The sequence below is a fragment of the Prionailurus bengalensis genome, chromosome D3 (assembly GCF_016509475.1).
Source record: "Prionailurus bengalensis isolate Pbe53 chromosome D3, Fcat_Pben_1.1_paternal_pri, whole genome shotgun sequence".
NCBI lineage: Eukaryota > Metazoa > Chordata > Mammalia > Carnivora > Felidae > Prionailurus > Prionailurus bengalensis.
Genome location: NC_057356.1, coordinates 24,438,556 through 24,452,842, shown reverse-complemented (window position 1 = coordinate 24,452,842; position 14,287 = coordinate 24,438,556). Strand labels below are relative to the sequence as shown.

The 14,287-nt window shown below is 43.9% G+C and overlaps 1 protein-coding gene across 4 annotated transcripts in view; it reads right to left on the bottom strand.

The window, feature by feature from the left end:
- TTC28 (tetratricopeptide repeat domain 28) overlaps positions 1-14,287 on the bottom strand; it is a 636,432-nt gene that overhangs the window by 45,957 nt on the left and 576,188 nt on the right. For all 4 annotated transcript variants that reach the window (XM_043558040.1, XM_043558041.1, XM_043558042.1 and 1 more), the window contains one exon: positions 513-653. In XM_043558040.1, coding sequence (XP_043413975.1) covers positions 513-653 — 141 coding nt within the window. The remainder of the gene's footprint in view (positions 1-512; positions 654-14,287) is intronic.

The following is a 14,287-nucleotide window of genomic DNA, read 5'->3' as shown; positions in this document are numbered from 1 at the left end:
ATCTGGATGTAGCTCGGTTATTACCCATGATGAAAAGATGGGGGTGTGCGGGTTGGCAGTTTCAAGCCCTATTTGGTCAAGTACTGGAGAGACTGGGTCTCAGGGTGGATGGGTGGGCTGGGGTCTGGACAAGTTCTCCGCCAGGAAGGCTGGCATCCCTGCTCTTCGTGGCTCCCCTCGATCTCCGGCGTCTGGCCCACAGGTTACTGACAAAAGTGGCCCAGAAGTAGGTGGCTCTGCTCTGTGTGGCTTCTGCCTGCTGTTCGGGCGGCCGGGTGGCTCTCTGCTACGTGAAGAGGGGCCTCCCATCCCACACAAACGCAGATTCTCACATCTAGCCTGTCACTGTTTCCTTGCTCGACCCAGAGGTGCTGCTGTGGCCCCGAGGCCCTGACGAGCACGGGGCTGTGGAAACTCATTGGAAACTCATGACACGGGCCAGAAGGCCAAACGGCCGGAAGGAGCATCAGTGTGATCCTGCAACCGGGCTGGAGGACAGAGCCCGCACGCACCTGTTAAAGAGGTTATTGCGGCGAACCATCCGCAGAAAGCCAGTGGGGTCGGTAACCGAGTTGAGCTTGTTGTTCATCTCTTCAAACTGCTGGTCCGTGAGGTCTCCGGCTTCGCTCTCTGTCTCACTGCTGGCACAGGGCCTGCAAGGGAAATCGCGGGGTCAGCCAATCGGAGAAAGACGCGCTCAGCTGTGGAAGTCTGCTCGAGGGTCCGTGCCACTTCCCTGCCCCGTGCAGGCCTGGTACTCAGGGCCTCCCTGAGGCGGCATCGCCCGGTGCCCCCTCGGTGTCCCTGTGGCCCTCTTCCCTCCTCCATCTAGGGCTTCTCGAGATGCACTGTGGCTGGTCGTTGCTGGCTGTCGCCCCAACTTGGCTGTGAGCTCTATCGACAGTAGATGCTGTGCCTGAACCAGTGTCGCGCTCCCGGCATCCAACAGACACCCGAAAGTGCTCAACAGCTGGAGCAGAGCCCGGGTGGGTGTGGCGGTGTGCAAACTCCCCAACCCACGTTCCGGTCAAGCCCATTCCAGAAATGGTAACTGAGAGCCTCATGTGCGCCAGGCACCATGCCGGGCCTACGGGACACGCGGCCTGAAAAGGCAATTTCCCCGCAAGGAGACGGATACACGTACAAGTGGCTATAATGCCAGGCAGAGCGGGCACTGTTTGAAATGGAGGCTTGAGAACCGTTGCTGATTGGGGCCCATTTGGCAAGCTCACCATGAGGAGACTACAATTTTCAAATTAATAAATTCATATTTCCCCTGTGACAGACTGCAATAGAACATCTACAATGGGTTTTAAATAAACAGAAATACACAGGAGTGCCTCGATTCATCAGCACGATTAAAATGACAAAAGGCTTATGAACTGTAAACACTGAGTACTTTGTGGCCCAACGTGACCCAGAAAGTGGGCGAAGGAGCGAGTGCATCTGAGGCAGCGCTGCCCATCTGGGGCCCGTCCCCCTCACACCTCACAGGTGTCACCACACTTCATAGGGCCTTGAGGCTGATACAGCAGCTCTGCCTGCCCGCCTTAGCATAAGAGTCACACTCAGACTTTGTGCTGCCCAGACAATGACTCTGTTTGAGGTCTCCTGCTGACTAAGAACCAGGGTGGAAGAGAGGAGGGCATCAGGGCCCTGGAGGAAGAAGACAGCCGCCAGGCACAAACCTCTCAATGCTGCAGAAGTGGGGCCTAGAGAGGGATGGGCATCCTGGCATCCAGAGGGAACAGGCTCTGCACATCAACACGTGGGTTTAAGGTGAACTTGACCTGCTTAAAACAGGCTGGTGAACCTGTGACATCAGAATGTCATGACAGGAAGGGCAATGAGCCCCTCACTGGGTCGTTATGGAGCCACACAGTGTGAGAAGCTGCCCGAAGAGCCTGAATGCTCTGTGTGAATGTTAAGCCTGGTGTGATGGGCCAACTTGACTGGGTCCCTCCGGGATGACTCTGGGTGTATCTGTGGGGGTGTTTCTGGATGAGGTTGACATCTGAATCTGAAGACTGAGGAAAGCAAACTGCCCTGGCCACCGTGTGGGAGCCCTGTCCAATCCGCTGAGGGCCTGAACAGAACACAGAGGCTGAGTAAGAGAGAATTCCATCTCTCCCTGACTGTCTTCAAGCTGGGCCATTAGTCTTCTCCTGCCTTCAGACCTGGACTCAGACTGGAACTTACTCCATTGGCTCTCCTGAGTCCCTAGCTTGCTGATGGCAGATCTTGGGACTTCTCGGCCTTCCTTACCATGTGAGCCAATTTCTTGAGTGTGTGTGTGTGTGTGTGTGTGTGTGTGTGTGTGTGTTGCCCTATTCGTTCCATTTCTCTGGAGAACCCACACTAACAGCCGGTAATTAGGCACCAGAGCCCCGATTCAGCCATGTTCCTTACAGAAGGTCGTGCAAAGGCCTGGTCCCTGGGAAAGGTTCCCAAGGACTGAAGCCCTAAAGGTGTCAAAAGTGGAGCAGTCTTCAAAGACAGCACAGAGGTATGCTTTGCGGGCCAGCTACTCGGCTTCACCCCAGAACCATGCCAACAGCTGGTACAGCCATTAGCCCGCTTTCCTTCCGGGTGCACACTATCTGGACAGCACTTCAAAGCCAGCACAGGGCCTGGCATGCAATGAGTATGCAACAAGGAACTGGTGAATGAATGAATGGCGCAAGCCAGAGAGCACTTTTTAATATGCAAAGTATTTTCCATTTTATTGTCTGTGACATGGCTCTTCTTGTCTCCAACTTACTTCTGAGGAGACTGAGTTCAGAGAAGCCAAGGAACTTGGCCAAGGAGCCCCAAGTTGTAGAGCCAGGCGTGAACCCAGGTCTTAGGTGTCGCCTTCCCCACTCATCCTCTCCCCTCTAAGCCTCCAGGCCTGTCACTCCCAGCTGGCGTTTGGCTAGGTGGGGGCAGGGGTGAATATGGGAAGCAAGAGAAAGCAGGAACCATCTGAGCACCTAAACAAATCACCCTGGCTTCCACCCTGCTGGAGAGCAGGGAGTGAGGTTTAATTCCTCTCTCCGCCCACGGGCAGCAGCTGAACAGGCGAGCAGCTGAAGGTTTGAAATGCTCCCTTGGGGGCCGAGGGCCCTTCACAGAGACCCTGGTAAATATCACTCAACAAGCTCCTCTGCCCAGGGACACATTCATCATCTGAATGCGACTGCCTGCTTGGAGCTGAGAAATCTGCTTGTCATTCGGTGCTTTGCAAAAGGGAGAAGAATTGGCCGGAACCAGTATCAGCCTCCATTATCTTGCAGTTCCACTCTTGCTGTCAGCCGCAGACAGAGCCCTCAGAATCTCATGCTTAATGGGGTTGTTTCCTATTTTCTGACCCTTCAGAGTATTAACACCGAAGGGAAAAACAAACAGGCGATGTCACAGACAAAGGAATCTTCCATTTACAAAACAAGCCTCGTCTCTACAGCAGGGATCCCAAGAGTGCCTTCGTGTCACGGTCACAACCGCCACCCCCCATCTCTCTGAGAGACCTTCTAGAGATGGCACGTCACCTAGTCTGATTCCATTCACTCTGACTCCACAGATTACTGGGCAGGACCCATGTTCAAGGACTGCAGAGGCTAAACAGAGGAGGGTCACACCATACCTGTCTTCAAGGCACTTATAAGCTCATATGACTAGTGGCTACCGGCTGAGGTGGATTATGAAGGAGCACATGGAGGGTACCAGCCTACGACCAAGACAGGGAGGGCATAAAAGAATCTGCTGCAGCTGAGAGGCATCTTGAAGAATACAACTTTGATAGGTAAAGACTTGGGGGGAGTGCTTCCTGGCACAGAAAGTGGGATGAGCAAAGGTGTGGAGACAAGGTAGTGTGGGGGCTCTTTGGGGCCAAGGAGATAGTCCAGCTGAGCTGGAGCAGAGGGTACGAGTGGGAGAGGAGGAGGAATAAATGGTGGAGGGCTTGGAACTTGGAAGGCAGTTGAGAACTGTCAGCCCAGGCCTCTGAACATGGGGTGATGGGCTCAGGGCTGCTTTTTTGGGAGACAGTCAACAGGCCCAGAGAGGAGAATGTGGGATAGCTGGGTGGCTATTACCAGCACCCACTCAGAAGCAGCCCTGAAGGCCCAGGGTTAAGCTCACTGAAGCGTGATCAGCCCCGGGAACCCACCAGAAGCCCCATTCTTGGGAGCTACTGTGCTAATACATTAAGGTGCCTGGGCTTCAACAAGCCAGGTGAGGCGAGTTTTCCATAGAGCTCTGGGCTCTGAAATCTTGATAGGAGCTCCTTCCTCTGCTCTAAGCCTCTGTTCCCTGTAGAAACAGACTGTCTGGGCTGGCTCCCCCGACTTTTGTTTCTCTATATTGTCACCAACATGGTTCTGGCTTGTCCTGTGGTTGGGCCAGCCCCGTTAGTCCAGACATATGAACTAGGGTGGCAAGGTTAAACTGACAGGAGAAATGTTACTAGAAAGAGAACTTATTTGCCTGGGCAACTCACGGAAGGGACAAGTAGCAGTTAAAATATGGCGGATGGGCAACTGGTGGCAAATGGAGAAACTGAAAGTAGAAGTTGGTCTCAGGGGGAAGAGGAGTGGGTTCAGTTTGGACATGCTGAACATGCAGACAAGAAGGGTAGTTGGTGACGCCAAGTATACAGATGTTGACTCAGTTATTTAGACACTTCCTTCCAGAATGCCTGTAGGCTATGGAAATCCAGGTCTGGTGCTCAGGGGAGAGGTCAAGATCAACTCTCTGATGCCTCATTCATTTGTTCACTCAACAAATGTTCCTAAGTATTTTTTACAAATATCCTGCTATACTGGGTTCTGGCTCCAGGTAAAACAGAGTAAGCACATTCCACCCCATCCTTCCTGCTGGATACAACTCTAAACCATGGATAGACTGCATGAAACAGCTATCTGAGGAATGTGAAAAGTAAATAATATCAGGCAGATTGGGGAAGAAGACCAGAAACTAAAGTGCCACCAAATCAATAGTGAGCTTCACATTGTTCTGTCTCTGGAATCCCTCAGCCAGGTCTCCATGCAGCCCAAAACACAGAAGTGGGCATCAGTGGGAACAGACAAAGCTCTGGGAGGGGTCCTATATTTCTTACTCAGAGAGAACAGAAAAAAGCCACCCCTTTTTCTTATTCTCTCATCTCTGTTCTCATGTTCTAGGCCGCAAATGTTCCTGAGTTAGTAGTGGCAGTGAGAGCAGCAGCGAGGGCGGGAAGGAGTCCAACTCTAAGGGAAAGGAAAACTTTGGGTATAACCAGAGGAAATGTGGCCCCATAAGGGCAGGGTAACCCCTCTGCTTTTTCTCTTCCTTTCCCCCACTGACCCTCGGTCCTTGATGTGAAAGGCCCTGCAGGAAAGGTGTAGCGAAGGGGTGGGGTGACAGTGTAAATAAAGCTCCAGCTTTTTGATGAGTGGGCCAAAAAGAAGAGCCCTGGGGAATTGAAAACCACTGGTGACAACACAGGGAGGGATTGAGGAAAGGGAACACATATAGTTGTTTATGAATTCCTGGATTCACCCCAAGTTGCACATGTATAAAGATTATGAGAACCTAAACACAAGATGGGCCGCTGCCCAGTTCCTGAACAGGCCACTGAACAGTGCACCTGTGGGGCAGACTTGAGGAGCATGGTAAAAACTTTGAAAATGGAATTTACAATGAAAGCTGGTCACAGCTTATGACCTGAATCCCAACTGCCTACCTAAACAAAAACACCAATATCCTCCATAGGAGTCAAACAAGACCCAGAGTTTAACATAATTCAATAACATAATTCAAAATGTCCAGGATATAATCCCAAATTACTCAGCATCTGGATAACTAGGAAAATCTCAACTTGCAGGGGAAAAAGCAATCACCAGATGCCTTTTGGAATTGTGCTAGGATAACACAAATGTTGGAACTGTTTGCCAAAGACCTTAAAGCAACTATTTAAAAGTGCTACACATAAGGGCAAGACTCTTGCAAAGACGGCAAGAAAGAAGATCTCAACAAAGCACATGAGCTATTAGGAAGGAGCAAATGAAGGGCACCTAGCTGGCTCAGTTGGTAGAACACATGACTCTTGATCTCAGGGCTGTGAGTTCAGGCCCCATGTTGGGCATAGTACCTACTTAAAAATAATAATAATATTTTTTTTTTAAAAAAGAAGGAGCAAATGAAAAATTTGGAACTGAAAACAAATAACTGAAATGAAACCTCACAGTAGGGGCTCAATAGCAGAATGGAGATAAGAGAAGAAAATCGATGGACCTAAAGATAGAAAAGCAATAGAGATGATCCAATCTGATCAATAGAAAAAAAAGAGAGTTGTGTTTGTTTTGTTTTGTTTTCTGTAAAATGGACAAACCCAAGGGACCTGTGGTTCTATACCAAAAGACCTAACGTTTATGTATTCAGAGCCCACGAATGAGAGGAGAAAGAGTGTAGAGCAGAAAAACATGGAGGGAATAATGAATGAAAATTTCCCAAATTTGGTGTCAGACATAAATCTACAGATCAAGAAGCTGAGTGAACCACAAACAGAATAAACCGAGGGAAATGCATGACCAGATGCATCATATTAAATGGCAGACAACTAAAGACAAAGAAAAAAAAATCTTGAAAGCAACCAGAGATAAAATATGCATTATGCATAGGGAAAATAATAATTCAAACAACTGAGGATTTCTCATCAGAGACCATGGATACTCAGAAGGAAGTGGAAATTTATTTTTTAAATGTTGAAAAAAAAAAAAGAATGACCAACCTAGAATTCCATGTCCAGTGAAAATATCCTTCATAAACGATAGTGAAATATAAACATTCTCGGATAAAGGAAAACTGGCACCTGGAGGTTACAGACATACTCTCTTGTTCATGCTTATGCAATCTATCCCCTCCCTGAGGGTGGGTAGGACCTATGACTTTCCTCTAACCAACAGAATATGGCACAGTGATAGGTGTTACTTCTGTGATTATGTTATATAAGACTCTAACTTCTACTGCCTCTTGGTTTGTACATGGCTGAGGTAAGAAGCCATGTTGGGGAGGACTACATGGCAAGTAATCCAGCACAGTGTTTGGCCAACAGCCAGGAAGGAGCTGAGACTCTCAGTCCAACAGGCTAAAAAGAAATAAATGCTGCCAATAATCAGGTAAGCTTGGAAATGGATTCTTCTCCAGTCAAGCATTTAGACAAAACCTCAACTGTAACTAATACTTTGATTACAGCCTCAAGACAGACTCTGAAACAGAGGACCAAACTAAGCCATGCCAGGGTCCTGACCCATAGAAATGGTGGGATAATAAATTTTTATTGTTTAAGCCACTAAATTTTTGGGAATTTGTTATTTAGCAATATATAACTGATACAAAAAGTAAGAGAATTCATTAATAGCTGACCTACACTAAAATAATTGTTAAAGAAACTTATTCAGACAGAAGGGAAATGATACCTGAAGGAAACAAGGAACATCAGGGAAGAAGGGAGAGTAACAAATATTAAATGTCTGAGTAAATATAATAGACTATTCTTCTCCTAACACTGTTCGATGGAATCTTAATGTACGTAGATGTAGTATACAAGACAAATGCAAGATGAGGGTGGAGGGAAAGGTCACTCCATGGTGGTAAGATTTCTACATTTCACTCGAATTAATAAAATATCAATAGTATAGAGCTTGCAGACTGTGAAAAGTATGTATATTATAATCTCTGGAGCAACCATTAAAGAGCTATAAAAAGAGATCTAGTCAGAGATATAAGAGATACATTACAATAGGTTTTTAAAAAAAGTTCAAGTAACCCAAAAGAAGGAAGAGAAAACAGAGTAATGTAAATTGAAAAACAAAACAAATATTAATATGACATACATAAATCAACAGGTATCAATAATTATATTAAATATAAATGGTCTAAACATGACATCAACAGAATGGAATTAAAAAACATACCCAATTAAATGCTTCTACAAGAAGTTCACTTTGAATAAAATGATATAGGCAAGTTAAAAGTAAAAAGATATAAAAAGATATACCATGCAAACACTATTCAAAACAAAGCTGGGGTTCCTGGGTGGCTCTGTCAGTTAAGCATCCAACTTCAGCTCAGATCATAATCTCACAGTTTGTGGGTTTGAGCCCCAAGTTGGGCTCTGTGCTGACAGCTCAGAGCCTGGAGCCTGCTTCAGATTTGTGTCTCCCTCTCTCTCTGCCCCTCCCCTGCTCACACTCCTTCTCTGTCTCCCAAAAATTACTAAATGTTAAAAAAATTAAAAACAACAAAGCTGGAATGGTTATGTATATGAAGATCAAATTAGACTTCAGAGCAAAGAAAACTACCAGGAATAGAGAGGAATATTACACAATAACAAAAGATCCAACTCACCAAGAACATAAAATTATTCTAAGTGTATATTTACCTATCAACAGAGTTTCAAAATAAATGATGCAAAAACTGACAGGACTGAAAGAAGTGGCTGAATTGGCAGAGGCTTTCCACATACTTTTCTCACTAGCTGACAGAATTGGTAAACAGAAAATCAACAAAATTAGAGAAGAATTGAACAACATCATCAACTGACTGAATAAAACTGACATTTAGAGAACACTACACCCAATAACAGCAGAATATAAATTCTTGTCAAATGCATACAGAACATTCCCCAAGATAGGCCATACCCTGGGTGGTAAAACAAACCTTAACAAATTTAAAATAATTGCAAATTTGCAAAACATGTCTTCTGCCCACCATGGAATTAGATTTGAAAGTGAGAAAAGAAAGATAACAGGGAGATCTCCAAACACTTGGAAACTAAGCAACACTTCTAAATAACTGTCAAAGAAGACTTAAGGGAAATTAAAAAATATTTTTAGCTGAAAAAAACTGAAAATACAACATAAAATCTGTGGGCTATATATAAAGCCTTAGAGTTACCTTTATAGCATTAAGTGTTTATATTAGAAAAAAAGATCTGGGGGTGCTTGGCTAGCTCAGTTGGTATAGCATGTGACTCTTGATCTCAGGGTCATGAGTTCAAGCCCCACATTGGACATGGAGCCCACTTAAAATTAAAAATAAAAATGTAAAACAAAAAAAGAAAAAAGATCTGATATTAATAATCTAAACTTGAGCTTTCAGAAACTAGGGGGAAAAAAAGCAAAACAAACCAAAACAAGAGGGAAAAAAATAATAGAGCAGAAATCAATGAAACTGAAAAGAGGAAAACAAACCTTAAACTTTTTTTTGTTAATGTTTTATTTATTTTTGAGAAAGAGACAGAAACAGAGTGCGAGTGGGAGAGGAGCAAAGAGAGAGGGAGACACAGAATCCAACACAGAGCTCAAACTCACAAACTGCAAGATCATGACCTGACCTGAAGTCGGACACTCAACTGACTGAGCCACCCAGGCGCCCCTAAAACAAATCTCTAAAAAAAAAAAAATCAATGAAACAAAAAGTTGGTTCTCTTTAAAAGAAATCAATAAAATTGATAAGCCTCTGTCCAGATAGACCAAGTATATAAGAGGGAATGCAAAAATTATCAATATCAGAGATGAAAGAGGAAACCTAACTAGTGAGCTCAAGGAAATTAAGAGGATAATAAGAGAATACTACAAACAACTCTACACATATGAATTCAACAACTTAGATGAAATGGACTAATTACTCAAAAACTGCAAACCACTAAAACTCATCCAAAATAAAACAGATAACCTGAATAGTCCTACAACTACCAAAGAATTATATTCATAGTTGAAAACTATCCAAAATGACATCCAGGTCCAGATGGTTTCAATGGTAAATTCTATCAAACATTTAAAGAAGAAATAATACTAACTCTACACAATCACTTCTGGCAACTAGAGGAAAGAACATTTTCCAGCTCATTTTATGCAGCCTGTATTACCCTGATACCAAAAGTGGACAAAGATAACATGAGGAAAAAAACTCTACAAACCAATATTCCATAGATCAAGTGAAAACAGACATAAAACAATCAACAAAGCATCATCAAATAGAATTCGGCAACATATACAAAGAATTATACACTACAGTCAGAGGGGAGTAGGGCTAATCCTGGAACGTAAGGCTTATTCAATATTTGAAAAATCAGTCAATATAATCCACTATATTAACAGACTAAAGAAAAAGATACATGTTTATATCAATTGATACAGAAAACCATATGACAAAATCTGACATCAACTTATGATAAAAATTTGCAAATGAGCAATATAAAAGAGCATGTCATCGACCTGATAAAGAGCAACTACAACAAGCCTGCAGCTAATATCACACTTACCTTGGGGACAAGGTAGGTATGTCAGTTCACACCATTCATATTCAGCACAGAGCTGGAAGTCCTTATCAGTGCAAAAAGGCAAGAGAAAGAAACAAAAGTCCTATGGATTGGAAAGGAAGAAAAGAAAGTATCTATTCAAAGAAGACATGGGTTATCTATGTAGAAAATGCTAAGGAATATACAAAAAGACTACTAAAGCCATTGAGTTTCATGAAGTTGGAGGATATAAAAGCAATGTACAAGGGGTGCCTGGGTGGCTCAGTTGGTTAAGCATCCAACTTTGGCTCAGGTCATGATCTCATAGTTCATGGGTTCGAGCCCCACACCAGGCTCTATGCTGACAGTGCGGAGCCTGCTTGGGATTCTCTGTCTGTCTGTCTGTCTTCTCTCTCTCTCTGCCCTTCCCTGACTCGTGCTCTCTCTCTCTCTCTCTCTCTCTCTCTCTCTCTCTCTCTCTCTCAAGAATAAACAAATAAATGTTAAAAAAAAAACACAATGCACAAAAAGTCAGTATTTCTACATACTAGCAACAAACAATTCCAAACTGAAATTTTAAAAATGATCTCACTTATAATAGCTCCCAAAATGAAATACGTAGGTATAAATCTAACAAAATATATACAAGAGGGGCACCTGGGTGGCTCAGTCGGTTAAACATTCAACTCTTGGTTTCGGCTCAGGTCATGATCTCATGGTTCATGAGATCGAGCTCCAGATCAGGCTCCGTGCTGTCAGCATGGAGCCCATTTGGGATTCTCTCTCTCCCTCTCCCTATGCCCCTCCCCTGCTTGTTCTCTGTCTCTCTCTCTCTCAAAATAAATAAGTAAACATTAAAAAAATTTAAAAATATATACATAAGATTTGTAGGCTGAAAACTACAAAATGTTGATGAAGGAAATCAAAGATCTAAATAAGCAGAGAGGCATATCATGTTCATGGGTTTTAATTCAATATAATAAAGACAGCAATTTTCCCCAAACTGATCTACAAGTTTAACATAATTCCAGTCAAAATCTCAAGACATTTTTGTAGCTACAGAGAAGCTGATTCTAAAATTTATATAAAAAGACAAATGAGCTAAAGCAGGTAAAACAATTCTGAAGGAGGGGCACCTGGGTGGCTCAGTTGGTTAAGCGTCTTGATTTTGGCTCAGGTCATGAACTTGTGGTCATGAGATCAAGCGCCCACATTGGGCTCTGTGCTGAGCATGGAGCCTGCTTGAGATTCTCCTTCTCCCTCTTCTTCTCTCTCTACCCCTCCCCTACTTGTGCTCTCTCTTAAAAAAAAATAATTTTTTCAAGAAGTATAACTTAGCTGGAAGAATGACTGACAGATTTTAAGACTTACTATAAAGTTACAGTCACAAAGAGAGTGTGGTATTAGTAAAAGTATGGACATGTAGATCAATGGAACAGAACAGAGCCCCAAAATAGACACCTGAATACAGCCAATTAACTTTTGACAAAATGCAGAGACAATTTAGTAGAGGAAGGAGAGTCTTCAATAAATGGCTTGGGGACAACTGGGTATCCACATACCAAAAAAAAAAAAAAAAAGAGAGAGAGAGAGAGAGACAGAGAGAGAGAGAGAGAGAGAGAGCCCTGTAAAATGAACCTCAGACTAAACTTTACACCTTACACAAAAAGTAATTCAAAATGAATCACAAATCTAAATATAAAAATGTAAAACTCTAGAACTTTTAGAAGAAAATATGGGAGAAAACTTTGTGACCTAAGGTTAATGACAGACTTCTTCAACATTTTACAAGAACATGATGCATAAGGAAATAATTGATAGAACTGATGTCATAAAAATTAAACTTATGCTCTGTGAAAGACACTGTCGAGAGAAGAAGATGACAAGCTACAGACCAAAAGAAAATATTTGCAAACCACATTATCTGTCAAAGGACATGTATCCCGAATATGTAAAGACCTTTCAAACTCAACAAGATGAAAACATACAACTCAATTTTGAAAAGTGGGCAAAAGATTTGAATGATCACTTCACCAAAGAGAATGTAAGAATGGCACAATGTAAGAAATAAGCACATGAAGAGGTGTTCGGTATCTTGGCCATAAGAGAAATGCAAATTTAAACCACGACAAGATACTGACAATGCTGACAATATCAGGTGCTGACAAGATGGAGGAACTGGAACGCTCATCTACTGCAAGTGGGGGAAGCAGAAGGGTATAGTCATTCTGGAACGTGCTCTGAAGTTTCTTACACAGTGAACGATATATTTACTATATGACCCAGAGATTCTACTCCTGAGGAAATGAACTTATTTACCCTGCAAACCCTCAGGTAGTAATCAGTGAATGTTTCAAGCAGTTCTAGTCGTAATTGCCCCAAACCGGAACCAACCCAAAGGTTCTTCTATGAGTGTAAGCAAACAAGTACATCCATACAATGGAATACTCAGTAATAAAGAGGAATGAGCTGCTGATACAGTCAACAATACAGAAGACTCAAAAATTTTAGGTTGAGTGAAAGAAGCCTGTGTTGAAAGGTTATGTAAATAGTATGATTCTATTTATAGGACATTCTCCAAAGGAAAAGACCATAGTTACAGAGAACTGATCAGTGGTTGCTGGGGATTAGGGGTAGAGGGAGTTATACAGTAGACTATAAAAGATATAGTTATTTGGGGCACCTGGGCGGTTCAGTTGGTTGAGTGTCCGACTTTGGCTCAGGTCATGATCTTGCAGTTCATGGGTTCAAGCCCTACATCAGGCTCTCTTCTGTCTGTACAGAGCACTCTCTCTGCACCTCCCCGCTCGGACTGTCTCTCTCTCTCAAAAATAAATAAACATTAAAGAAAAAGATAATAGTTATTTAGGATGATGGAAGTGTTCTGTATCCTGATTGTGGTGGCAGTCACACAAACCTACATATGGATTAAAATTCATGGAACCGTACACCAAAAGAGTAACTTTGACTGTGTGCCAGTTACCCATTTATTGCCTCTGTGCTCCAAATTCATCCCTCATTGCCTGCTCCAAAATAATGGATCATGGCCATTTAAGGGCCAGCTGGCACAGGTTTGAGCTTTGTCAGCAGAGGGCGCTGGAGAGACATAGAGGAGGAAGAGGTTTTGCCTTCCTGGTTGCAGCGTGCTGGTTCAGCAGGCTCCTGAAGCAGGCGCAGCTTCCCTGGGGTCTGGCTCCTTCTGCATGGGCAGCTTCTCCAGTGTGCAGATCATGGGGTGCAAGCAGTTTCTCTGGCATCTGGCTTTTGCCCCACCAGAGGTTTCTCCAGGACCTCGTTCCTGGAGCGGCGGGGGCAGGGGGACTTTCTCCACAGAACCACTTCTGCAAAACACAGCAGCCGGCACCCCCAGGGGTCATCAGCCTCCCGTGGTAACCACTCCTTGGGTGGTTCTGTAGTAGATGAAGGTATCTCCCTTTCCTCAGCACCCTGGAGAACATATGTTTGCAAACTCTGAGGGTGGATTTCCAGCAAGTTCCACTAGTGTGAGACCACAGCAACTTCTCCAAACAGGTCCACATCTCAGCCCTCAGTTGGGAGTGGGGACCCTCTTCCTTGGGCACTCTGTCTCAGTCCTCAAGGGCAGTGACTGCTCCTTGTATCTGTGATTCCTGCGTTTTTTAGAATACTTTCACTAGCGAATCCCTCTAATCTAATCTCTGTTACAGTTTACAAGGATTTTTAAGTTCATTTATTTAGAGGGAGAGAAAGAGGCAGGCGGAGAGGCAGAGAGAGGGAGAGAGAGAATCCCAAGCAGGCTCTGCACTGTCAGCACAGAGCCTGACACGGGGCTCGATCCCATCAACTGTGATACCGTGACCTGAGCTGAGATCAAGAATCGGACGCTTAACTGACTGAGCCACCCAGGTACCCCACACTTAACAATTCTTTATCTTAAATTATCCCTGTTCGAATTAGCATGGTTCCTTGTTCCTGCTTTGGTCCTGGCTGGTACATACTGTAAGTTAAACTTAACTAAAATAAAATAAATCCTGCTAGCACCAAATC